Raw genomic sequence first — 27,804 nt, 5'->3', positions numbered from 1 at the left:
CCCTGACAGGGCTATTGGTAACCTCATAAATCCATGTGCTTGTCCCACGCTGACACTGACCCCTCGCATGGCTGCTCTTGAGACGTGCTGGGCCACACAGTGCGCCATTCCTGGGGGTGACAGCGCCTTCCAGCACCACTGCGACAAAATGATATGTAAACACACTGGAAACCCTACCCAGTAGAAGGGTTCACGAGGGGCAGTGAGGTCAGGCAGGCCCCAGCTATGGGGGGAGGAGGTTTTCGACACACGCTAATCTGAAAGATAAAGAAAGGATAACAAAACAAAAAAAAAGTTGGACCCGTAGCCCCCTACCCTCGGAATACCAAAAGGAGGCCAGAAAGCCTTTTGGTGAGTCTATGGCGACCTGGGGAGTTAACACATCAATTGGCTGCGTGAATATCAAAGGGCTGATCCGGGACACTTCCGTGTCTACACAGGCAGGCTATGTTGATATTGTTATAACAGTGAGGCCTGGGGCTACCAACCAGCAACATCAGCCATTCTATCTCGTCCATTCTCAAGCAGTTGTACCTCAAAACCTCAAAGTGAAGCAAGACGGGCGCATTTCATGGGGAACAGGGGGCATTCACCACATGATTAAGTGAGCTGTGCTATTTATTTTTACTTCTTTTTTCCAAGTACCTGGTACAAGTCTACGGAACTCTACAACTGCAGAGGCGGGCATCCAAGGATTTCAAGCAAAATCTCAGTATAATGCTACACCGGTCCGTAGAGATTAATCGTCGTGTTCAGAAGATGTAAAGATGGGAAAAAAAGGGAAAAAGCGCAGGGCCAGTGGGTGCCAATCGTGAGAAACGCGCATGCCTTTCACTTCCATGGCTACAACCAAGTATCCGCAATTTTATTAAAAACAGACAATGCAGCAAATCCGGATCTCAACAGGCTAAAATTGTGTATTCAAAACAGAGTCTGACCACATGAATGTGTTAGATTCAATATTTCTTAACACACCTGGTGCAAGTTTGATGCCAATTAAGATGCAAACACGGACAACATGTACTCACTCGGAAAGAGCCATCTAGAGGGTAAATAAAGGTAGACACAGATTATTTGATTTATGAAAAGAAGAGAAAACGTATTGGCGTGAGGTAATTTGATATAAACGAGTGCAGAGAGCTGTCTAAATGAACGACATGTTGTTTGAACAGGAAACAGGCTTACATGACCAGCTATTTAAAGTGCTAAACAGAGGCTGCAAACGATTCATCAACGGAAGTCATAGTTAAAGGCCACGATAAAATGGGACTAAAAAAGGTCAACCCTCACAAAAATGACTTTTATATGGGAAGTAATCCTCTACCTTATGAAATCCCATCATAGCTGCATGCATATCATGGAGAACAGGTAAGTAGGTATTATGGTCCAATAATGCCACTGTCCTTTGTGAATCCCACCAGAACCCCGAGATGGCCCTAAGACACATACCACAGGTTATGTATTTTTTATGTCACATGTTTAAGTTGAGGCATTCAGCATGCAACTTATGAAGTTCTTACAAAGAGGAAATGTTTATTGAAATCAGGAAGTTAAACACTTATGGTTGTTCTAAGAATAAAGACTAGAACAATGTTCAATTACGCTATTCATAGAATGATTTTTTTTGTAAATACATTCTTTTTTCTTTAAACATACTTTATTGAGTTTCACAAAAAGTTCCAGAAACCAACAATGCATCATAGTTATCATTGATCAGGGTAGTAATTAGCTGGACCATGATACACAGCTCTCAGTGGCAATTCAACACAGAAGGAACATAGGTCTTTGCTGTAACCATTAGTCCTCCCTCCTCCTCCAGTAGACTAAGGAACAGAAGTCATTTGAGATTATTTCTTGGACTGCTACAAATATCTCCAGTCTCTAAGTCAAACTTCCTTCCCTCAACTAAACCCCCTCCCTGCCCTCGCCCCAGGCATGTCACTTATGTACAGGTTACTCTTTTGGCAGAATACCACTTAAACAAAGGTCACTTAGAATGATGAGTCCCGTATTTTGATGCTTTCATTATCTAAATTAATTGGCATAAACTAATTAGATCATGAAAAGGATATCGAACTCAGATTGGGTCCATCATTTACAGAAATTTTGAAATGTAGTTCAAAGCAATGGCAGACACCATTTGTGCTTTTGAATGACAGATTTTCTTTAAAATCAATTCTTATTTTTTACACTTAATATAAGTAATGTGTATCAGTTGTTAAAACATTCTCAGCATTATTTTAGTAATTAATGATTTTTAAGAAAAGACTAGGTACGGTTATTTGGGTATCAATTAGAAAAAGTGTTCAGATAAACAAGACGTTTTAGATATACACTTATGTAGATATATACATGCATGTACTAACACGTTTATAGTAGGGGTCCGCATGTTCTAATCGCTCCCCGAAGCTACGCAGACGAAGAGTAAACGATTTGCCCAGGATCACATGATTTGTCGAGAACCCAGGAGAACTTGGACCATTGGTTCTATGGTTACTAAATTAGATACTCAATTACACTTCGTCCAATTCAAAATGTTCAAAATAAAATATAAATGCATCTGAACACTTAGTTCCCACTCTCTCACACAATCATAAAACATACCACACAAACTCAATCTACGACATGAATAATCTCCACCCTAAACGAGAATACATTTTTCGTTGTGAAAAGAATACAGCGACAATGTCATTGCTTAATACGGCCTCTAATATGTTCCCTCATATTAAGATGTATTTGCACCAGCAGGTTTGGGATGACCCATGCTCCGGGACATGCTATTGCCAGTCGCGGCTCGCGGGGGTGTTTAAATAAAATACAAATAATCTTACCTGGTCCGTGCCGCCTCGGGTCCGTCCGTTGCCGCCTTCAACAGCCGCATCACTGCTGCAGCGCTGGCAAGTGAGTGGCAACCCCTCTCAGCCAATCCTGGCGCTGCTGGCAGCTCCAGGATTGACTGAGGGCACAGTTACTCTCGCCCGCCTGCCCATTAGGAGACCGAGGTTTGAGCCTTTGCTCAACCCTTGCTCTCCTAATGGGCATGCGCAAGCCAGTGCAAACACAAGTGCGCATGACTGGGCCCGGCGCAAATATTTGCCGACCTTCCCCACTCATGCGCACTTGTGCTGCTGCCTGCCCCTGACAATGCCTGTCAGTCAACATGACGCTGGACCGCCCACCCCTTCAGACTCTGAAGGAGGTGGGCGGTCCGACCTCATGCTGACTGACATGCATTGTCAGTTCTCCCTCGGCGCCTCTGAACTTAAGTAAAGTGAGAGTTTACTTAAGTTCAGAGACGCCGAGGGATCTGCTGGTGCTGGCGGCTGGTGGGGCAACGCCCCAGCACCCTAATGGACGCACCGCCCCTGCTGGTGAAGTGAGCTAAGGAACGATAATGGATTCAACCCAGATCTCTGACAGGGAGTAAGTGTCTGAAAAGTTTCAGCTCTCTGTCCATCATTTCCCTGTGTTTGCACAGAAGGTTGCGCTACCATAATCCTGTTTAGAGATCCCTAGGGTTTGCCTTATAATCTTAAAGTCGTTGTGGGGAAGGAACGTTTTTATTTTCCTTAGGACTCTCAGATGGAAGTTCGCTCCTTTGGTGAGAGCACTAATGTGCTTTTGCATGTTTAGATTCTTATCTAGCATTATTTCGAGAGAGCTCGCAGAATCAATGATGTTTGGAGTGCAGTTAAGAGCTGTTAGATGACACATCCATTCTTCAATGTCTGGAGAGTGTTTGGCTGGTGCGATAAGGAGAAATTCTGTTTTGAGAGCATTTAATTTCAGGCGATTAAGAATCAACTAACTTTGCATTTCCTGAAGAACAGAGTTTAGGGACCTGATGTCGTCAGGGGAGGAGACTTTCAGGTACAGTTGTGTGTCATCAGCATACACGTGATAATGGATGTTGGACAATTTCAGGATTTCTGTTAGAGGCTCCATGTACAAGTTGAAGAGGGTGTACGAAAGCACAGACCCCTCTGGTACCCCCAGAGTGAGCAGTGCAGGTTTGGACAGAGCCCGATTCACCTTGGGTCTTCGTGTTCTATTGTGTAGGAATGAGGAGAACCAGTTTAGCACACTCTCTGATAGCCCCATCTATGCTCCAGTAGCTCGATGAGGGTATTCTGTTTGACCGAATCAAAAGCCGTCGATAGGTCAAGGAGGATCAAAAGGAACTATTCATTGAGGTCCAGCAATCGTAGAGCATCATCAACAATGTGGGTAAGAGCAGATTCTGTGCTATGACCCTGACTGAAGCCAGATTGGAATTGGTCCAGCAGTTGGAATTATTAAATGCGGTTACATAGCTGGGTGTGTACACATTTCTCTTGGAGCTTAGCCAGAGTAGGAATGTTGGAAATTGAACGAAAATTGCGAAGGTTAGTATGGCATGCCATTGTTTCTTTAAGGATAGGGCTGACCTGCCCCGATTTAAGGCAATCCAGAATCGAACCTTGAAGCAACGAGGCATTAATTATTTTCATTCAAAGAGGTAGTATGAATGATCTGATGTCATTGAAGAGATTCGATGGCAAAGGATCACTGAAATGTTTGGACGGTTTCAAAGTGGCCAGAGTTTTGCAAATGGTGCTTTCGTCAAAGGTTTGGAACATGCTCCAAGAAGCATTGTTTTTTTTAATTGGGGGGGGGGAGGTAGAACCAGAAGGAAGATTCTCCATAGCTGCCTGTAGTTCCAGTTCAATCTTTACTGTTTTTTCCTGGAAGAAGGCGGCAAATTCCTCACAATTAGGCTGCGATCCGAGTTCTATTGAGGGAGGGTTGGGTTGGCTGTTTGAGCGAAGCTTGAGGAGTTCAAACTATTTCTTTGGAAGGTTTTTGGCTTGCTCTAGTTGTTTTCTAAAGTAACTAGCTTTAGAGCATCTGATGCGTTTGTTGTATAAATGTCTCATAGATCTCAGCTGAGTGAGATGGTCAAGGGAGGGAGAGGATCTCCACAGACGTTCCCGCCAGTCTCTGATTTCTTCTTTAAGTATTCAAGCTACCATTATACCAGGGTTTGGAGATTTTGGAGGTGTTGGAACCTGGGATGTCAGGTCACCTAGGGTAGCCTGGCCTAGGGTAAGACACAATACTAGAGGCACAAGTGTGAAGGTTGCAAACCACCCAGCAGTAATTCCACGCAATAACACATAAAAAGGACACTACACCAATGTTGGAAAAATAAGTACTTGTTTATAAAAATAATATCTTTGCTCTCTTGGTTCTAGAATTCACAGTTCAGTATAATACATTCTGTCAGGAGAAGTAACAGTACTTTAAAAATTGCTAAATAATGTCAAAACACAGTTCTATTAACTTATCAGCACATTACATTTAGTCAGGTATGCAATAACCATTTCAATGTCAATCTTGCAATTCCCCTTATTGGCTTGTCACCTTCCCATCAAAGAACAGTAATTCCCTTGTAGGGGAGCCTGTACTTCTCTAGGAAAGGGTTCTTATTTCCTTCCTCTCCACTACTGACAACTAAAAATATGACTATTCCAAATAGAGCAACAATTCAGGAAGTCCCTTCAGGGATTCTCCAAGGACGCTTCACACATTGGGACAGATTCTCTATTCCACAATTTGCTATGTCACGCCCCCCTTTTCCCTCGTGTTAATCTCCTAATTAAGGTCACTTCCCCCCTTTGGATCACCTCCTTACTTGTGGTGGGATTTCTAGTTGAAGTCTTGCTACGCCAGGGGGTGGGGGTAACCACCTGGCAGGACAAAGGAACCAAGCGCTGGCAAGGCTCACCAGCTTCCAGGGCCCCTCAGCCCTTCCCACCCCGCTCGAGCCAACTGCTCTGTGAGGCACACGAGCGGAGAAGGACAGAGTAAGCAGAATTCCCCCGCCGCTATCGGGCTCCTCAGTTCTCCCCTCCCGCTCACGCCAGCTCCTTCATGAGGCGCTCGAGCAGGGAAGAGGTGACACCACACGCCCACAGCCGCCGAAGGGTTCCCGGCGCTCCTCCTTAGTTCTCCCTCGCGCTGGTCAGGGGAAGCACTACACCTCCAGGCATGCGCGAGGCGCCCACGCTGTCACCGCCTCTCACCTCAGCCTTCAGTCACTCCTACCGATCCCGCCTCCGCTGCGCTGGCTCCAATGGTGAGACGCTGCTCCCTCGCGCTGGCTCCACTGGTGAGACGCTTCTCTCACGGGCCTGCTCGGTCCTAGGCCCCTCCTGAAATGTGGAAGTGGGATCGCCTGGGGCATGCGCGATAGCGCTCGACTACCTTCAAATCAGTGGCACATCCACCACATCGCGGCCGGTGCCCCCGGGGTCCTGTACACGGCGAGATCAGCGCTGCCTCATAAACACCGGCACCCCTTTCCTTCCTCTGTTTCCTGAGAGGAAGTAGAGCTCTGTCGTCTGCGTTTCAGGTAAGGTCCCACAGGGACACACTGGCCAAAGTCTGCTATACACCTAAGGCGATGGGACACAGAGCTATATCTCTTCTCATGACAGCTCCCAATCTCTATCCTTCAGAGACTTCTTAACCCTTGGTGCTGGCAGGGATTGGGGATGAAGTGCACCCTTTCAAAGGTCTCTCTCACTGGGCAGAGGACTGCGCTCGGCAGCGCTGCAGTCTCCTTCTCCTTTTGACACCCCGCTATTTCTAAGCTAGGGGTTGGTCAGGCGCCCAGGGTCTCCAGCCATCCAAAACAGCAGGGTCAGGACAAATAACCCAAGGGAGGAAGGGTGGTGAATCAGTAAGGCAACCCTCTGACTATCCTACCCCCACCTTTGGCTACAGCCTGTCCTCCAGCTGACTCTCTTTGGTGAGACAAAATGGCTGTCCAGCATTCCGCCTTTTATAGGCTGACCCTCAAAGGTCCAGAAGGGACCAGAAGGTTCTGGAACGCCCTATACTACTCTATGGGACAGGTTCTGGGTTTGGCAGTTAGGGCAGTTGGTAGCCACCATTTTGTGGCTCCAACTATATTCCTGTCAGAACAGGCCTCTAGGCCTGAGGTGAAAAACTATGAGGGGGGAAAAGAACACCTATCCCCTTGACCAACACCTAGAAAAAGTTAGTGGACACAAAAATTATTAAAGGTATGAGGGGCAAAAAGGGGACAAAATAAATAATAAATGGGAGGGACTACGCAAAAAGCCAGACAGGTCTAACAGGAGGGTATTCTTTTTGCCTGTAGGGGTATGATTAAGTCTAAAATGTTAGTGATCGATCGATTATAGTGGTCTGTACGGTCGCAGACATAAGACATATACGGGGCAGTTTTCAATGCAGGAGGTCAAATCATATAGGTTAATGTTTCTAAGATTTCTTTGCCGGTGCCTGTTTTTTTTTAGCTGACCTTTATTGGATCTCATCGATTCTGCGACGAGAAAGGAGATTCAATTTAGCGCTGCCTTCCCCCAGAGGGTCTGGCCGATTTCAGGGCTGTTCTACCTGGGGCACGGGCGGAGTTACTGCGGCAGCCATCTTGGGTAGGGCTATCCTCCCTTGGGGCGAGAGTCACCAGTATAAAAACAAACGGCAATGGCTCCGCGCAGCGGACGCGTTCAGCGGGCGCGCCGGAGTCAAGCCAGAGTCAAGCCAGAGTCAAGCCAGAGTCCAGCCAGAGTCCAGCCAGAGTCCAGCCAGAGTCCAGCCCGTCCGCGACAGACCGGGGCGCGGGGCGAGTCCTCCTAGTCCTCCGATGCCATCCGACGGGTTGGGACCGGCCAGGTTCAATATACTAAACAGGAGCTTCTGCTACTACGCCCAAGTGTGGCAAATAGCTGTGGTCACGTCTTTCAAGCTGATTTACTACCTCTGTCATGCGGTTTCTGTGATCAGACCTTTCAACTCTCGAAGAACAACATACATGTAATATCCAAACCGAACATGCTATTATTAAACTGCAGGTCGATGAAAAAACAAACTCGAAATACATGATTTACTAACTATAAATAGTCCCGACGTGCTTTTTCTCACCGAGACGTGGATGGACGAAGATTCGTCTCCTGAAGCGCTCGAGGCCACCCCTCCTGGTTACTGTCTACTTCGATTAGATAGACATAAACAAAGAGGGGGGGGCTAGCCCTTATTCATAGGTCTGAGTTGGAATGCACCTTAGTGAAAGCCACTTTACCTCATAGTGAGAGTGGCCTATTCACTATTAAAATAGGGCCGAGAAATGTCATTAATGGTCTGTTGGTGTACCGCCCGCCTGGAGTAGCTGGACAGTTTGGTAATCAGCTTTTAGACTACATTACTCAGCCAGCTCTCCAATACAAAAAATTCATCATTTTAGGTGATTTAAACCTTCATTTTGATGATAGGGAATGCAAGGAGGCACAGGATGTGGCGGCAGCACTGGCATCGTTGGGGCTTAATCTACAATCCACTGCCCCCTCACACCAACTTGGCCATCTTCTGGATCCCATCTTTGCTAACTGGGAGGGCATTACAGTCTTCCCTCCGGTTAGAATAATTTGGTCAGATCACTTTATCATCCCATTTTTTTGTAGATAATACCCCTCTAGAAAACAGACTTTTTAAACCCCCTTCCCTGAAACGGAGAAACTGGAAAACTTTTAATCAAGAAGCATTCAGATGTCCACTACAAAAAAATCCCCCTCCGCAAAGTAACTCTCTTCAGGAGGCTTGGAAGAACTATGAAAAATGGATGTCCACTGCTCTGGACGAGATAGCTCCTTGGACATCCAAGCCCCCTGCTAGGCAATCCAAAACCGCTCCCTGGTTTTCGGAAAAACTTAAACTTGCCAGAGCCAGATGCAAAACTCTAGAGCGCAGCTGGAGAAAACACTATAATCTTGAGGATAAATCATTGTACAAAAATGAATTGAATAAATACCATAAATTGGTGAGATCCAAAAAAAGCTGCCACCTTAAAAGCAGAATTGACTTAGCGGATAACCCCACTAGAGAACTTTTCACTATCTATAGAGAGCTCATGGTCCCAACCAGACTGGAAGCTCAAGACACCTCCTCGAAAGAATTGTGCGACTCTATTGCCGATTTTTTCGTAAGCAAGATCGATAAAATCCATGCCACCTTTACAAAGGATGAGACCTATCCGAGTAAACATGCAGTAGCCAAAAACATCTATACAGGGATTTCTGGTCTCACTTGTTTTATTACACCTGGGAAGCAAGAGTTATTAAGCATCGCCAACAGCATACAATCTGGCTCACCGAGCGATGTCTGCCCGCCGGCTCGCTGTAAAGGAGTCATGGAGACCACAATAATCGACCAGATCAGCCTTATTGTGTCGCTCTCTTTTCAAGAATGTCAGGTATTAGATGCTTGGAAAACTGCCCAGGTAATCCCCCTTAAAAAGAAGGCCAACATCCACATCTCCCAATTTCAAAACCTCCGTCCAATTTCCCTCCTCCCCTTCTGTGCAAAGAATGTGGAAAAAGTAGTGAATAGGCAGCTCATGAGTTATCTGGAGGAACATTCTCTCCTGCACCCCACACAATCGGGTTTTAGAGCTGGATACTCTACAGAGTCAGCCCTACTCTTTTCCACCGAGGGCTTAAGGCGCATAGTGGACGAAGGAGAGACAGCAGCGTTGGTTCTATTAGACCTAAGTGCAGCCTTTGACACCGTGCTGCACTCAACGCTGCTGTCTCGGCTGTCTGACATGGGAGTAAAGGGACAAGCTCTTGCTTGGATAGATTCCTTCTTGGTCAACAGGAGCTTTCAGATGCACTGCCCCCCCTTTAAATCCTCTCTCAGGAAGGCAAGCCATAGGGTTCCTCAGGGCTCGAGTTTGAGCCCTACTTTGTTCAATATCTATATGGAATTTTATTTATTTATTTATTTAGTTTATATAGCGCAACAGCTACCCAACAAAGGGTTTCCCGGCGTTGTGAACCACTTGCTCGCATAGTTGAGACATTTGGGGTGGGCATTGTCAGCTATGCTGATGACACCCAATTGATGTTCAAACTCACGCCCGACCACAGAGAAGATGCCACCAATTTTTCCAACTGTCTTTCATCTGTGGCAGCTTGGATGAATAGCAACTGCCTACGCCTTAATGGCGATAAAACCGAGCTGCTGGTGGTAGGGAAATCACCTTCAGCATGGTCACACATGTGGTGGCCTGCGGAACTAGGCAGTCCGCCCTGTCCTGTGGTTTCGGTGCGTAATCTGGGCATAATACTTGACTCAGACCTTTCATACAAGTCTCATGTCAGTAAAGTAACAGCTAGGTGCTTCAGCGTACTGAAAGTTCTCCGGAAGGTCTTAGACCTCCTTCCCATGGACTCCAGGAAGACCATTGTCCACGCTTTAGTAACCCCCCATCTTGACTATGGGAATGCTCTGCTTTTAGGTTTGAGCAAAAAAGAACTTCACCAACTCCAGTGTGCTCAGAATGCCGCAGCGCGCCTTGTGCTCAAACTTCCTCGCAGAGCTTCAGGGAAATCTGCTCTGTCCAAACTCCACTGGCTCCCTATCAAGGAGCAAATTAAATTTAAGTCCCTCTGTTTTGCTCATCGAATCGCCCATGGCACTGGTCCGGGCTTTTTACAAAGCCTTCTCACAATACATCGCCCCACTAGGAACCTGAGATCTTCTGGAATGATGATGTTCAAACTTCCCAAAATCACCAGAGCTAGGATGGGATGTTGTTCGTTCAGATACCTGGCTGCCAAGTGTTGGAACGAGCTCCCGCTCGAGCTCCGGATGGAACCCTCTGAAATCAGGTTCCGGGGAAAACTTAAAACTTTTCTCTTTCCACGTACATAATCCCTACTCCTTCTCCCGCCCCTTTCTGGCTCACCCTTGTTCTTTCCTTTGAGCTATTTTGCAGTATTTAGCGCGGGGACACACTGTTTTTGGGTAACCAGGCGCTTTATAAATGGTTTTATTATTATTATTATTCAATGGTGGTCCTTTCAGTCAAAGATGGCAATAGCTTCAAGTTGAATGGAGTTTTTCTTACCAATGACCAGATCTAAGGTAGCTCCTTTGACGTGAATAGGGCTGTCTCATATTTGAGTGAGGTTGAGGTCTCCTAGGAAAGATTTGAGGCTATTAACTGAAGAGTCATTGATGTCATTCTAAATGGCGGTTAAATTCTTCAAGCAAAATCTGGGTGCCAGGACACACCGCGTTCGATGAGATGATTTACATGGTCTGTTCTAGGAAGAAGAGACCTCAAAGTACAGGTATTCGCATGACGACAAGGAATCTTAGGGCCAGTTTTCTAACAGATAGATTGTTACGATGTATACAAGCGATGCCTCCACCTTGTCCACCCAATCTTTTTAGCCTGATGATGTCAAAGTTAAGGGGCACTAGTATGCCCATGATGGGTGCAGAAGAATTGTTAAGCCAGTTTTCAGTCAACACTAAAATGTCTGGATCATGAGCAAGGATGAGGGCAGCAATGTCCACAGCATGCATCTGCGGGAGGAGTAGGGTGTGGGGACACGAGTGAGCTTGCTCTTATTTAAGGGTCTAGAGTTTACAGAAGGTTCCCTAAACGGGTCAGAGCGGATCGCTTCGATTTGGCACAAATTCTCTGTGAAAACAGCATATGATGGGTCTTAAGAGAGTAGAAGGGTAGTAATATCCTTATCATGAAGTGGGTTTTAAATCTGCAAGGACAAGCGGGGTCTTTCAGGAGGGGAGAGGTTTCCCATCTGTGGTGTGTATGGGCCACTTGTGATGAGGTCACAGTGGGTGAGGGTTGCACAGAGATCCTGGGGCAAGAATTAGAGGGATGCGTGTAGTTGAGGCACTCCTTCTCCGAGGGTCCACTAGACTTCCGATTCTCAGAAAACTCAGAGGTGAGGTGTAAGAGACTTTGAACATCAGCCTTGAGTTGTTGAAGGGCAAATGAGATCTCGGCCAGTCAAGATTCAAAAACGGTGTTTGGGCGGGTTCCTGACACCTGGGGACAGGAGCTATGGGGTGGGGTGGGGTGGGGGGGTTGTCTAGGTGAGGAAAGGTCTGGTTAGTGAGAGCAGGATATAGACATGACACTGGAGTTGCTTTGGGGCGAGACATGGGCACTTTAGGAGAGTCTGCAATAATGTGCATGGGGGTCGTGGTGAAGAACGGGGTGAAGGTGTGCCCTAAGGGGATAAGTGCCTCCGACCTAGTTGCTCTAGTAGACTGGTGAGCATGTTGACTAGTTAGGAAATGGGAGGAGAGAGATTTTGGTCCTACTAATGTCAAAGAAGAGTTGCTTTTTAGTTCACAGATCCCTATAGTGGAGCAAAGGAGGGAAGGGGAGGAGTCATCTGAGATGCAGAGGTTATGAGAGGCCACAATATGTGGTTTTCGGGGGTTGCCAGAGGAAATAGGAGGAACATGGAAAGGTGAGGCTTCATTGCTAGACATGGAGTTCTTGATGATGTGGAAGATGGTGTCAAAAATGACCAGGTTGTAGGCAGATGACTGAATAAGGATGGTCCCATGTTATAAGGAGAGATGGTTGCTTCAGCTTCGTAGGTAAGTGAGGGGGCAAACGTAAGTCTAAGTCCATGGGTGGTCTTCTTGGCTGTGGTAATTTGTAGCAGTGAGTTAAATGCCAGCCTCCATTTAGCACGTCTTTTCATAAAGAAGATAAGAACAGTTATTGTCTCACCCTTTCTTATGCAGAAGTAGGAATCCGAGATTAGGGTTTCTGAGTGTACTTTTAGATGCGTTTTTTGATAGGTTTGGTGGGTAATTAAAGGTATAAGCGTTATGGCACGATGGCGTCAAACTCGTAAAGATAGGTCTTATGGTTTTAGAAGCCATGACTGGGCTGCTGACAGCTGTTGAATTAGAGGCAAAAATCGCTGGTAGATAGGGTCGTAGAACCAGGGAATAATAAGAGCCAAGCTCTTTGTGTTCCCCTTGGACAGCTAAGGCGCGCCAGAGAGAGAGAGTGACGAGAAGGTGACTATGCAGGAGTATGATGGAGCAAGCTATGACTACCAATGAGAATTCAGATAAGCAGGAAAGATTCAGGCAGGGGGATCTGAGTGCTCCTGGGCCACAGCTCACTTCAGTGAGAGCGCATAGGATAGGCAGATAGCCAGAGCAGAAGAAAGAAAAAGACAATGAGATTGTAAAAGAAACCCAAAAAATGCATCTGAAGTGTCGCCATGGATAACGCATTAATGCAGGAGGATGTTAATCCCCAGAGTCACCAAAAAAGAGACCTCACACAGAGAAACAGACAGTCTCTTCATCTTCTGAGATGCACAAAAAACAGAAGAGTGATGTGTAGGTTGATGACAGTCAGAAGGGGGAGGAGGTGTTCACATATAAGGAGTGGCAGGAAGGAAGGAAGGGAGGAAATATTTTTTATATAGCACATGGCTACCCGGGAGCATCCCAGCGCTGTAGTGGTTACTAGAGTTGGACAGGACCTCTACGGAAAGAGCCACGTCTTTCGTTGTTTCCGGACTGCTAAATGGTAGGGTTCGGTACACAGATGCAGCGGCAAGCTTTTCCATAGTTTTGAAGCATTATAAGAGAAACGCCGGCCACCACTTCTGGCCTTCTTGATCCTAGGTACCGTTGCTAAGTACAGCTCTTCAGAGCGGAGGCTTCTATTGGCCTTGTAAGGGCGAATCATAGATTTGATAATAGGAGGTTCATTCCTACCTAGAGCCTTGTGGGCAACGCAAAGGGCATTAAAGTTAATTCTCTCCTGCGCCAGTAACCAGTGGAGGGAGCGTAGTGCCGGTTTTGCCGAGCAGTGGTTGTGGGTTCCCATAAGCAGTCTTTCAGAGGAGTTTTGTATAAGCTGCAATTTTGTGGTGACTGCCTTTGGGGCGCCCAGGTACAGGGCGCTACCATAAATCAACCTGGAGATGATACGCGCCTGGACAAGCGTTTTTTTGCTTGGTCCGGTAGGAAGGGCAGCACTTTGCGAATCATTCTTAACATGCCATAGCGTGAAGCAGCCGTCTTCCTGGCTTGGACTTTAAATGTAAGATCTTGGTCCAACCAGACACCTAGGCTTTTTATCTCAGTTTTAGGGCTAGGTGCCGGGCCCATACAAGCTGGCCATATGGTATTAGATTTAAAATTTAGCTGGTTGCCAAGCAGCACAAGCTCTGTTTTATCACCGTTAAGTTTTAAGTGAGACAGGCTCATCCACTTGGTAACTTCTTCCAGGCACGCATGGAGATCGGAGGATAAATGATCAGCCTGGGTCAAAGACACAACTAAGTGTCATCGGCATATGTCACTATATGAATCCCAAAGGGGGCAATGATATCTGCCAGTGGAGACATATAGACATTAAAGAGGGTCGAGCTCAAAGATGAGCCCTGTGGGACTCCACACATAAGGGGGATAGGTTTAGAAGAGATGTCACCATCAAAAACCTGGAAGCACCTATCCTTCAAAAAGGATTGGAGCCACGATAACGCCTTGCCGGATACTTTATGTTCCTAAGACGGTGAGCCAGGATACAGTGATTCACCGTATCGAAGGCAGCACTTAAATCGAGGAGTATGGCCGACGTGCCTCCAGTGTCAAGGATTTTTCTCACTTCTTCCACCACCGCTAATAAAGCGGTCTCAGTACCTTGCCGAGGGCGGAAGCCAGTTTGTGAGGGATGGAGAGATGCTTGCACCTGAAGCACCTAAGTTCTTAAGCCAAAGTAGACATTTTTGCAGGCCTGCCTGCCAGCACAGCCAATTCCCCAACAGTTCTGATGGAGTGAAAATTGGATGACAGAGTAACAGAACAAAAGAAAATGCTCATGTAATTTAAATAAAGATTTCAAAATAATGTTATGCTTGTGACTTATTATAACCGCTGAAGTATTAAGGGATACCAGACATGTCTGCAATATTACGTTTTTGATTCTGGTTCCTATAAGAGGAAAATGGGTTTGCAGAGTAGGGTTTCTTCTTATTTTTATTTCAAGCCATGCCTGTTTTTGTTCTGCCATGCATCTCAATGAGTCGGCATTCAGCAGGGCCTGCAACGAGATAGTGTGGCTTGTACCGATTGGTATTGTTCATAAGAAATCTGCGTTTTACCACCCAGAAACCAATGGTGCTGTGGTAAGAATGATTCACACTATTAAACGAGGCTATACAATTAGCAAGGAGTGCGGCGAGGGATTGGATGTCTGAGGTTTTGAAGTGGTTGGAACTGTACAGAATGACATCCCATGGAACCACAGGGAAAACCCCTTTTGAATTGTTGAAAAGCAGGAAGGCCAATTCTGTATTATTGCCTGCTTGAATTAAGAAGTGCAGGAGTGTGGATGGATGTATTGAAGATGAGGGGTGGAAAGAAAGAGTGAAGGAAAAGGTTACACTGACAAAGGAAAAGCGGCCAAGATGTTAAATGTGAAGGTGGGAGATGTAGTAAAGGTGAAAGCGCCTGCCACACATGGATCGTTTTATAAGTACAGTGGTCCTCTGAAAGTTGTGAAGAAATTTGATGATGCAATAAAACTGGAAGATGGTTCGAATTTGGAATCTTAACAGAGTGGTCAAAGTCACCAAGGAAGGTTTGTCGGGCCAGGACACACTTGTAAAACCAAGGAATGTGTTGGATTACAAGCATGGAATGAGGAGCACACATGGAGTGGTGAGATTCGTAAGTGAAGAAATATGATGTCTTTTTAGCGTACAGATAGGTAGTAATTTGTCTCTTGAGAGGTTATGGACTATGTATTATAGTTTTTACGTTTTGTTGTGCTTGCTAAGGAGAGAAGATGTGAGGCATTCTGACATCTTGGCTGGTGCAGAGGAATGTAGAATGTATATCTTGGAGTGTTCTGCATGTTTATTATTGATGTGTCGAATGTTAAGAGTTCAGTTGAAACCTGCTCTTGGGAGGAGATGGGGCCGAGAATGTGGGTGGAGTCTACATCATAGAATAAACCTACTTGTTCTACCTACACCCTGGATCTGTACCTTAATCAGATCACCTCAGAAGTCTTTCATCTTATTAGACCCAAATACATAGGTTGTCTAAAATAATCTTGGCCAGCTGTAGCTACAACACTTTCATCCTCGTATACCATACAGGCAATAGGTAGGATGTTTCTGCATGAGAGGTGCATCCGATTTATATAGTAGTGCAAATGTGTCAACAATATCTAACACACAAGTTCGAAATAGAGAAAACAGTCACTTTTTATGTGCTCTCAGTGACTTTGCGCAAACAGAAAATGCTTAGTTGTGTATCTGGCTCCAAAACTACAATCACAAACCTCATTGGTGGGTAGAATGCTGAGTGGAACTTAAGATATATAGTACGCCATGCCTTAGGATAAAGCTAACCTAGATAACGCTCAACACTTATCGTCTTTTATGAGCAAAATACTTTGATAATTGTGAGCCAGGTTGCGCAGGATGGAACCTCTGGACTAAGCAATACAAGGAACATTCCTGGACACCGGGAAAAACACCACTGTCACCCCCTCCTCAAGAAACCCTTGGCGGACCCAGCTACGCTCACCACTACCAACCAATCTCCCTACTCCCGTACCCGGCCACTGTCCTAAGAAGGTTCATAAACCCATGACTCAGCAACTACCTCAGTAACCATCAGGTCCTCAACAACAAGTAATCAGGCTTCCAGCCAAACCACTGCACAGAACAGAGCCACTGCTAACATCCGCATGATCCTAGATAGAAGGAATATGAATCCCCTCATCCTCCTGGACCTCTTGGAGGGCATTCAACACCGTCACACACCCCATCCTCATCAAATGCCTACCTGAGATTCGGAATCCAAGGCCCAGCTGTCCACCGCTGGATCAGCTCCTTCTTAACAGATAGAACAAAAGCTGGCAGACTGGCACCATACTCGCTGGAATCCGGCAAACTCATCTTTTTCGATCATTAATTCCCTTTGGTTGTGTTTGTTTTTAGCTCTGTGTTCTTTGCATTATGTCGGACTTTTTAAGTATTTAAAAAGGGTACTTGATACGTGTGAAACAGTTCTGCATATAAAGTCTCAAGCAAATAAAGCCCCTATGATGTCAAGGGAGCCATAAAAAGCTCAAGGCAGTGAGCCCACATGAGTTTTCAACAATATTTTTATGCACCTTCAAGGCAGACAGATGAGGGTAACACTAGGAGGACAGATGAGATGGTTGGGTCGGTGAGGAATCTGCAGGTAGATTAAAGAGTATCCACAAGAAAGAATGTCACCGAAGGTGAATAACTTTTTCTGCTGATGGATACTTCTATCTGCAGATTCTCTCCTTCTGAATTGATTTCCTACGCATTACCCAATAACAAAGTAGGTGCATGGCTGGTTATACTAGAAAATGCAGAAGGACCGAGTATGCAAAGTGGCCTTTCCTTGCCCCTTCAGAGTCCAAACAGTAATGTTTTGCAAAAGTGTGGAGGAAAGCCCAGGTCACCCCCTTGCAGATGTCTGCTACCAGCACAGCTCTCGCCAGTGCAGCGGTAGAAGATTTTGCCCTGGTATAGTGAGCATGTATAACTTCTGGAGGGTCCTTATGTGCCAAGGCATAGCACAACTTGATGCACAGGATTATCCACCTCGGCAGTGTCCCTTTATACATTGCCTTGCCTTTCATCTTTCCCATGTAGCCAGTGAAGAGCTGGCAGTCTTGTCTGAATTCATGCGTTTTGTCCATGTAAAAACAGACTGGCTTCTTTGGGTCAAGTCTATGAAATGTCTCTTCTTCCTTCGCTGTGGTAGAGGGAAGAAGGTTGGGAGTGGGAGGGTGATGGATTTGCCTAGATAAAAAGGGGTAACCTTTTTCGGTAGGAAGGGCAGTCCTAGTTCTCAAAACCAACTTGTTGGGGAAGAAAGAGGTGAATGGAGGTTTTACACTGAATGATTATAACTCGCTTACCCACCTAGCTGACACTATAGAGAGTCAAAAAGACTGCCTTAAAAGTAAGCAGTTGTGAAGGGCAACTGTACAAATGGGGAAACATAAAAAACCAGATAAGAAGTTTGAGGTACCATTGAGGCATTTTAAAGGGAATTGGTGGAAACTTGTTTGTGAACCCCTTTAAGAACCTCATACAATGGGTGATTTAGACAAGCATAGGAGGATGACAAGGCCACAATGTAGCCCTTAACATTTTCCACTAAGCACTTCTACTGGGCTAGCGAGAGGGCAAAATGTTGAGAGGAGAGTCCACTGAGTTGTCTTCACACCATTTGACAAACTTGTTCCATCTGCCTGAGTAAACCATGTTGGCAGTGTGTGTACAGGAACATAAGATAACATCCACCCTTTTACGAGGCAAGAAAAATTAACTCAAGAGTACCCCGCTGAATCTCCAGGTATGAAGGTGAAAGCTCTGGAAGTTGGGTAATTACTTGACCCCAGTCAAGGAGTATTTTTCTCAAAACACGAGTGTTAGACCTGTCAGCCCCTTTGGGTGGTCCCTCCTATTATTTATTTATTTTTGTCCCCTTTCTGCCTCACAATTTCTTTCATTTTTTTTATGTCCACTGGAATTTGTAGGTGTCTTCCCAGGGGCTAGGTACTCCTTGACCCTATAATTTTTCTTAGGCCTAGAAGCCCAACTGTTAACACGAAAATTTAGCTTCACAAAATGGTGGCTTATAACTGCCATAACTGTTACCTCAAGGAATGGACCCATAGGACAACATAGGAGAACTCCAGAACCTTCCAGCTGGTTCTGGAAGACTGAGGTCAGCCTATATAAGGGTCAGAACTCGGGCGGCCATTTTAGAAGTGTCCAGAGTGAGTGTGAGGTGACCAGGGTGAGGAGTAAGGCGACCTGGTGAGGAGGAACACGCACTGTGAGGGGAGAGATCAACCTGTGGGCTGGCTGCCCATCTGTACTGACGTGACCCCTTACTTGTCGACCAAACCCTGCCTCCATGATAACTTCACTTGCTCCAAAATATATTCCTCATCTTAAACCTGAATGCCCAGTAAGGAGTAAGGAGTGCGGAGAAGCTAAATCTGAAGTGGTAACAACCTCAGCGAGTTATTCGATCCTTCACTGTCACTACTGGAGGAGAAGTAGCTGGCAGAACTGAGAGGTCAGCCCCCTGCTAGCGCGCTGTGTGGGACTGAGCCTTGATCACCAGAAGCAAAGCTTACCGCACGGACGTCCCGATCCGCTATCTGGCATTCCTTCTGTGGTGGTGTGGCCCCCCGCGCCCTTCCTCGGGTTGTGGAATCCTGTCATTGAGGTGAGAGAGCGGGGAACAGCCGGGGCGGCCGAAGGGCTCCAGAGGCAGGGCTCCGGTGACGTCGGAGGAGGTGTGAAGACGCCGGTCGAAGGCGGAGCTCGCCGTGGGTGGAGTCGGCGTGAGGGAGCCTACGGAAGTCGGCCGAACGCTGCTGAGAGCAGTGCGGTGAAAGACGCCTGTTCTCCTGTCAGGTGGAAAGAGGAAAGCGGGATACACTCGACAACAGCGGAGACGGCCTTTGAACAAGGGCAACGAACGGACGGCGCCCGGGTCCCGAAAACGGCACAACATTGCAAAGTAAGCAGGGAAGGTGGGTGGGTGGGGGTTGGGGGGGGGGGCGGCAGGAACAAACGTGACTGGCCCATAATCGCTGGTAAACCGGAGGACTAGGCAGTGCTAAGCATAGACTTCGCCAGCAATATCCCCAAAGGATTGGACCGGCTCGTTCCAGGGGTTATTTAAGCAAGAGTGTCTATTGTGGAAAGGAACATATCAGACCATTGTTCACCCCGCAGCTATTGGAGGAAAGGGCAATAGGGCTGAGACAAGGGACAAGGAAGACAGAACGTGGAGGAAAAATACCAGAGGGGAATCCTCAGGGCAGGGCTGTGCACTTGTGAGAAACAGGGTCTTCTCTATAAGGGAGGAGTATATGTATGACAAAAGTAAATGTTATATAACCTGCCTGTTCTCTTTCAATCATACAGCTAATTGAGTAATTCTTCATATGTGCCAGTGGGGAAAGGTTTGCCGACTTGTTGTGATGCCTAGCAAATTGTTGTCCCTGAGTCCCATTGGGTAAAGTACCTATCAGCCTTCATTTTTTAACCTATAAATGTGGTTGTTTAACTAAACTGAACCATGAAAGTCATATCAAAAAGTAGAGGTATAGGAACAATTACTGAAAAGCTTACCACTGTATAAAACCATTATAAGATTGTAAATTGTAACCTCATCAATGAAAAAAAAGTAGATAGAGGGAAATTGATTGTACTGAATTTTGAACCTGCTAAGAGAAAGAGAAACTGAGAAAACTTTTATAAAGCAAACCGTATTTTTCTAAACTGGTGTGGCGTCTTTTACTTTTAGTGGTAGAGCGCTGGGTTACTGTGAGTGAGATTTATAAGCACAACACATTTACCTTGGAGTGTAGCTGTCCCGCTCTGTGCTAAGCTACCCTATGTAGTCTGGTAACCCCAGGTCTAACAACGAGGAATCATATGAGTGTTGGAGAAAATGCGCAACAAAGTGGAAAGTTCCACTTCAAGTGAAATGCGTCCCCTAAAGCTCCCTGCAGATGCTGCTGGAGGGCACAGAATTTCAGGCAGAGGACTCTTGTGAGTGGCAAAACGATCCACTGGAGTAACACCCTAAAGCCTGAAGATATACAGGACTATCTCTGGCTGTATTAGCCACTCACCATCGGCAAAATGACTCCAAATGAGACTGTCCACTCGTACATATAGCACTACAGCCAGATTATTTGCTACCAGGCGAATCTAATGGTCCTGATGCCAGGGACAGAGCATCTCAGCAAAGATGATACAACCCTACTCCCCCCAGCTTGTTGATGTACCACATTGTGATCGTATTGTCAGACAAGATCTGGTCTGTAATTCTAACAAATTGCTCTTCTGGAGACCAGAGGCCTCTGATTGCCAATTTCTCCATATGAGCTCCCTAACCTAGAGTGGAGACATCAGTGATACCTGCTGTCACCAAAGATGGAAGGTGAAACTGCTTCCCTTGGGACAGGTTGCCTTCTACACTCCACCATCATGGTCCGCCGCAGTGTCCCTCGAGATTTTGATACAGCTTTGGAGGCTTCCACAATGTTGGAAACACATCCTGCAGAGGCAGCCCTGGAGGGCCCTCGTGTGCCAGCGTCCATGGATGACCAACAGAATGCTAGTAGATGTAAAACAGCCAGGACTTGAATGATTGCTCCATTCTGAAACCTCTGAATCATTACTTGGATGTCCTGAACTCTCTGAAGAGGAGGAAAGGTTTGATTCATTGTGGTGTTCAGTAATGCCCCTATGAACAGGATGCGCTGAGAAGGACCCGGTGAGACTTGGGCTTGTCGGGGGGAAAATCCGGGATAGAACAGTAATCTTTGGAGTGCTGGCTTTGATGAGTCAGTCATCCAGGTAAGGCAATATTTTTATTGCCATGCGCCTAAGACAGGCCCTATCACCATCGTCAACTTCGTCGAGACTCGAGTAGCGAAAGCCAGCCAACACAGGAGGACCGCAAACTGGTCGTATTGGATCCTACTGTAAAGCAGAGATACTTCCTGTGCGACCACAGGATAGGAATGTGGAAAAAGGCATCCTTCAGTTTGACTGACACCATCCAGTCTCTCACTCCTAGCTCCAGCATACTGTAAGCTAAGTATAGCATTTTCAACTTTTACTGCTTGAGGAACCAGTTCAGAACTCTGAGGTCTAGGACTGTCAGGAGTATCCCTGATAATCTCATTCATGCTCTGGAACAAACTCCACTGCACCCTTTTGGAACAAGGCTGGAGGAAATGTGTTGGGACAGGGAAGAAGAGGAGTAAGGTTTTGTTGAAAGCGTAGAGCAAGGTCTGAAGTGATGGCCCTCCATAACTGCGGAATGTTGGATATCTGTCCTCCAACAAGTTGCCTGTCTTCTGACAAGGAGGAGCTAGGGCTGCTTTCCTGCTGAGGTTTGGGGAGGAGGAGAAAGTGGAAGGGCTTGTGTTTGTCCTTTGCCCTGAACTCTGTACTGCCTATAGAAAGGGTTTGACTATTGCTGTTGTTACCCTGAAAGGAAAAGCCTTGAAGTTTCCAAAATGTATGATAGTCTCTGGTTTGAGTCGGAGGCAGAGTGATCTGACATGGGCATTATTGTCCTTAAAACTATCCAAGGCTGAGTTGGCTTTTGCCCAAAAGAGGCGGAAGCCGTAGAACGGGAGGTCCATTAGAGTCATCTGGTTATCCTGGCAGAATCTAGAATTTCGTAGCCACGCAACAGGACGTAGGGAAATAGAGGTCTCCATGACTCTTGCAGCAGAGTCCGATGTATCCTGGCCCGGATGCATGACTTGCTTGGCTGCGGGTTGACCATCCCACACCAGCTCCAAATAATTGACTGCAGGAGATCTGTCAGGTTTGGGCGTACTGCCTAAGCTGTGTCCTAGAAAGTATGTTGATATCTTCTGAGAAGACAGAAGGAATTGAGGGTTGTAAGAGCCATCCTTACCGCAGAGAACACCCTCTTTGCAAACTGTTCCATCTTTTAAGATTCTCTGTCCGAGGGCACAGTGGTGAAAGGCACCTGGTAACAGTTTGAAGGAACAAGGAGCTTGTACTACATCACTCTATGATGGTTGGTGTGAAGACAGGATACTGGATCAACGGAGGCCCACTGTAGCACCTTGCTATTGACGTGTGTACTGTGGTGAAAGATGTTCCCAAGTCCTACAAAATCGAGGTCCAAGGTAAAGGACTGTCCATACCCATCTTTATCTGGACTAGGGTCTGCATGAGGATCGGAGTCACCAGAAAAGTACTTGCCCTCTTTCATGAGTCGTTGAGCCTCTCTTCTTGAGTGGCGACGTCAGAATTCCATCAGAGGCAACCACAACCGATGCCACCACTGATAATGTTCCCGTCATCCTCGCCTTCAGCTCCAGACCCCACCATCAGTTCACCACTTCAGTTGACTTCACTGGCGCTGCAGATGAAGCCGACGATTCTGCCAGAGGCACAGCCTGTTTCTCCAGCTCCTTAACAGACTCAAACGGTGTCACAATCTTCTTGCCTGGATTCTTTCAACATTACATACTCCTTTTCAATCAGAGTCAAATCCAGTGCGTTCACTAAAGTCTTATTTCTTCTATCACATGTGCTACAAAGAAAGTTAAATCAGGTTGATTGTTTGATGTTTGTTCAGGCACTTGTATGAAGTTGGTGTGGTATCTTGCATTGGTCTCCCAAGGGAGAGAAACTCGGGGTCAAGTACTACTCAGTCCAAGTCAGTGGACAAGTGCCCCAGCCGAGCAGAATGGAGCAAGTTGACAGGGTCACTTCTGTGGGTAATCGTAAAACACCTCTGCTTTTACAGTGTCTTCTGCACATTGGTAATGTGGCACAAGAGACTTCATCCTACTTTTTTGTCGGTGCCTAACACATTAAAAGGCTGCCTTTTCCATCCCAACCGGAGCCTACATTTGAGCAGGAACAGTGATCAACCACAGGGTACGGATGGGAGTCAGGAGCAGAACAACCAATATAACAACCAGACAAAGGCTGTTATATCGGACTGCAGGATACTCATAGGAGTAAGTTGGCTCTACTCCCCACGCATCCTCCTGCACCCAATACTGAGTAATACTTTGCTGCATTAAAAGTGCCTATGGAAGTAGTTGTATTTGACTTCTTGATGCAACATAACAATATACCCATGCTAGACAGGCACAAGCATAACCTGCTTCTTAAACAGAAACGTCCGCATAAAACTGATTAAAGTGCAGTGCTGGCAAGCATCAATGGGTAGACAATTTTAACATCACGTCCATGAGTCTGAAATAGGCATTCACCTCATTCAGCTGCATCACTGGTCAACACAGGAAATGATATACCTACATCTATACCATTGATGTGTTAAAACAAAGCTTAAGTGGACAACCCACCCATAATACCCTCAGTAGTAAGCTCACTATTAAAGCTCATGTAGTAGCTCATTGCTAAAATGCACACATCTGAATGATGTGCAAACACACACTTCTGCAGCACCCAAAGAAAACACTCTTCTGCAGCCCTCTAAGAAAACATATTCAGAAGGAACACTGGTGGTGATCAAATACTTGACAGTATTAGCGTGTCCTCATACTGTAAGGAAAGGAAGAAAAAGGAGCGTCGAGGCACTATATGATGGACAGATATTCATATACGCCATTAAAGTGAAAGCAATTCTTTTATTTTCATGCTTTTTGTGTAGATGGGGCCTACTTTATGGACATAAATAATCCTGTTCTTGTAAAGATTGTGAAAATGAAGAGTAGGACTCTGTGTAGCCAAGGTTTTTGATCTGCAAGTTGGATCTTTAAAGGAAAGCGGTAAGCTCTGCTTTCATTTATCCTCTGCATATCTCACAACAAACTTCACTTTAAAGAGAAACTTATCCAGCCACGATTGAAAATACTCTTGAAAATGTAACACTGAACATGGACAATGACATTGAGCGTGTGGTGTTCTAGCTGATTAAAACACCATTCTTTAGAAAGAGGGCAAACATGTGGGCAACTGAGATGTACCTGACAATGCCTGTGCTCCTCAGTCGATTCATGTGGTTCCCAGCCTGGAGCTCAGACTGGAGGCTGCTTAGACTGTTTCTACTGCAGTTGACGAGAGAAGTGTCTGGGCTCTGGTCCAAAAGACTGAAAACAAACCAGGGGATATGTCAAGAAAGAGAGAACACTATTAAATGAGTGAATATTGATATGGTCTTCCTGTTCAAACAAATTAATGCAGTAGGACTCAAGGAACTAAAATTATAAAAAAGAAGCACAAACACCACGTAACAGAAGGAGAAATTAATAATGGTGTGTAATATGATATTTATTTTAAAGAAGTCCAAAATAGCATAAAAAAGAGCAATACATGATGTATATCATAACAATAATTAACTACCATGAATGACCATGAAAACCCTTTGGGAGTGCAGAAAAGCAAAGGGCTGATTAACAGAGCATGTCAATGTGATTGCATGTAAGAATATTGTACCACTCTGAAGTCGCTGCTGCCACTGTGCGAGCGCAAGCTTTTTCCAGTCTCATTTTAAAACAACCTGATTATGTTTGTAGCGTGACAAGATTTTTAACCTGCCATTGCTTGTTTGCACAATTGTATTTTTTGCACAGAGGACGACAGCGAGTTAGGCTGCTCCTCCTATTTTTAGACTTTCATTGTGTTTCTTGTCTCGCGCTGCTTACTGGCTCATATTCACGAGGAAGTCAGCGAGTTAGGCTGCTCCTCTGATTCATCAGTTACTCTGGTCGCCGAATCCCGAGCTTTGTTCCACCACGGCTGGGTGCCGATTGAGTGGAGAGCTCATGGGGAGGTAGGCTGACCAATCAGGGACATTACAGCAAGCCGGAGGGCGGAGACAGGTGACCGCGCCTCCCGCTACCCTTATTTTTTCTATTTATTGGCATGTGCTGGTGGGGGCGCAGCGGGCGGGCGCAGTGGGCGCGCCGAATGCGCGCCGAAGTCGCGCATAAGTCAAGCCCGTCTGCGCCCGTCCGCGCCTGGACCGTGCCCAGTGCCGGTCCGGCTGCCCTTTCTCCCTTAGACATCTTGAGTCCCCTGTCTTATAGTCGCGACACCCTGATCTCCTTGAACCCTGGCTCTCATGTGGATCTGCAGAGGTGTTCGCTGAGCTCCGACACTATATGGGACTGCAAGGTCTGTAATTTCCACCTCCCCTCATGCCTATCTCATTCTTCTCCCAAGAACCAGGGTGAGCATCCTATCAAGGCAGCTCTCATAAACGCCCGTTCTATGGTGAAACATGCAGAGAATGTATTCGAGCTCATTACAGACAATATCCTAGACATTCTGTTCATCACAGAAACGTGGCTAAGCGATTCATGTGCCCCTGTGGTTGCGCTAGCAGTCCCAAGTGGATATCGCCTGGCTAGAGCCGATCGCTCCTCAGGTAGAGGGGGCGGCACTGCTGTTATATTTAGAGAAAGATGGGCTTTCTCCTGTGATAAATCGTTGAGTGTGCTGGATGGTGAAGCCCTTGATTTCTCCTTTACTCTCTCTCCCCATTTTACTCTGGGAGGGACCTTGATCTACAGACCGCCGGGGCCGATAGGCTCCTTCCTGAACTCCTTGGGAGACACCTTAACGGACCGTGCATTACGGTTCCCAAAGTTTCTCCTTTTAGGAGATTTTAACATTCATTTAGACTCCATTAGTTCCCCGGACACACTGGGTCTTCAAGACCTGTTGGCCATAACGCACCTAACTCAGTGGGTCTCTAAGCCGACGCACTCACTGGGACACGTGTTACCTGGTCCGACCATGCTGTGATTATTTTCTCTTGGTTTGTAACACTGTCATCTCACCACCCTCCTACCCAGTCAGGCCCTTTAGCACGAAAAATTAATATTCCTGGACTGGTGGAAGCCCTCACGCACTCCCAAATTGACCGGTCCACCAACCTAGAGAGCCAAGTGGATCTTTTCAACAGCTGGGTCAGTCGGGGGGTTGAGACTGCTTCCAAACCGGCTCGGAACACTTCCCAACGCGGGCTACCTTCCCAACCCTGGTACACGCCAGCATTAAAAGAACTAAAAAGGTCTTGTAAAAAATTTGAACGACTCTGGTGGGTTGCATACTCCCCGCAAACTAAAGCAGACCTTCGTGTAGCCCAAAGAGAGTACTACACAGCAGTCAAGACTGCGAAAGGTGCTTATTTTGCGGCTAGGATCCTAAAAGCAGATAACAATGATAAGGAAATCTTTGCCATAGTTCAAAGTTTTCTTTCACCTATAGCGGAGCATAAAAAGATCCCGGTTTCTGCCGAATGGTGTGAGGAGCTCTCTTCCTTCTTTATTAACAAAATCAGGCTTATTGAGGAGGGATTAGCTATGAGCACTGCTGCCTCACACCCCCCGGAGCTGGCTCCTGGCACCCCCGCTAGTAGCTGCCTTACCAAATTCACTATGGTGGATCAATTGGACATCCTAACGCTTCTAAAATCTTTAAAATCAGGCTCCCCCTCGGATCCTTGCCCTGCAAGAGTTCTGGCGGGAGTAGCAGACTGTGTAGGCTCTGAGGTCACTACTCTGATCAATTGGTCTTTACAATCAGCAGTGGTACCTAAGCAGTGGAAGCAAGCCAAACTCCTGCCTCTCCTGAAGAAGCCTTCGGCAGACCCCGCCACTGCAGCCAACTACCGCCCCATCTCCCTGCTCCCGGCACTGGCGAAGGTCTGCGAAGAGGTTGTCTTTCGGCAGCTGAACGCCTTTGTGGAGGAGTCTGGTGCGCTACATCCAGCCCAGTCGGGCTTTAGGTCATCCTTCAGCACTGAGACAGCTTTGGTGGAGGTGGTGGAAGCCATTAGGGAGTGCACGGACAAGGGTGGTAGAGCGGCGCTAATTTTATTGGACCTCTCTGCCGCCTTTGATACGGTTCCTCACCAACTCCTCCTGGCCCGCCTCACTGAGATAGGCATCACTGGGGCTGTGTGGTCCTGGCTGGAATCCTTTCTGGACTCCCGCTATCAGCAAGTCTGGATGCCCCCGTACTCCTCCTCGGCCAGGCTTGTTCAGACCGGGGTCCCACAGGGCTCTACTTTGAGCCCACTTCTTTTTAACATCTACATGACCCCGCTGATCTACCTGGCCGAGGAGTTGGGTGCAAAAATTATGGCCTACGCCGATGACACCCAGCTCCTGTTTACATGGGGCAACTCGACATTAGAAACTGATGTCGCACAAAAATGCCTGGCAGCCGTTTTCACCTGGTTAGCTCATGCAAAACTCAAATGCAATGAGGGAAAATCAGAGATTTTACTATACGGTCAATTTCCAAGCTAATTCACTGAATTAATTTGGCCACCTGATTTTCCCCGTCCCCTTTCTGAAGGTGGCCCAGCTAAGAACTTGGGCATATGGTTTAACGCAGATCTGAGGTTCGC

General features: G+C 46.5%; 1 protein-coding gene across 2 annotated transcripts in view; it reads right to left on the bottom strand.

Moving 5' to 3' along the window:
- Nucleotides 1-27,804, bottom strand: part of LOC147679106 (uncharacterized) — a 366,743-nt gene that overhangs the window by 64,739 nt on the left and 274,200 nt on the right. For both annotated transcript variants that reach the window (XM_086942868.1, XM_086942869.1), the window contains one exon: nucleotides 24,410-24,532. In XM_086942868.1, coding sequence (XP_086798994.1) covers nucleotides 24,410-24,532 — 123 coding nt within the window. The remainder of the gene's footprint in view (nucleotides 1-24,409; nucleotides 24,533-27,804) is intronic.

The sequence above is a fragment of the Lissotriton vulgaris genome, chromosome 11 (genome assembly GCF_964263255.1).
Source record: "Lissotriton vulgaris chromosome 11, aLisVul1.2, whole genome shotgun sequence".
Classification (NCBI taxonomy): domain Eukaryota; kingdom Metazoa; phylum Chordata; class Amphibia; order Caudata; family Salamandridae; genus Lissotriton; species Lissotriton vulgaris.
This window is presented reverse-complemented; position numbering and strand designations above follow the sequence as displayed.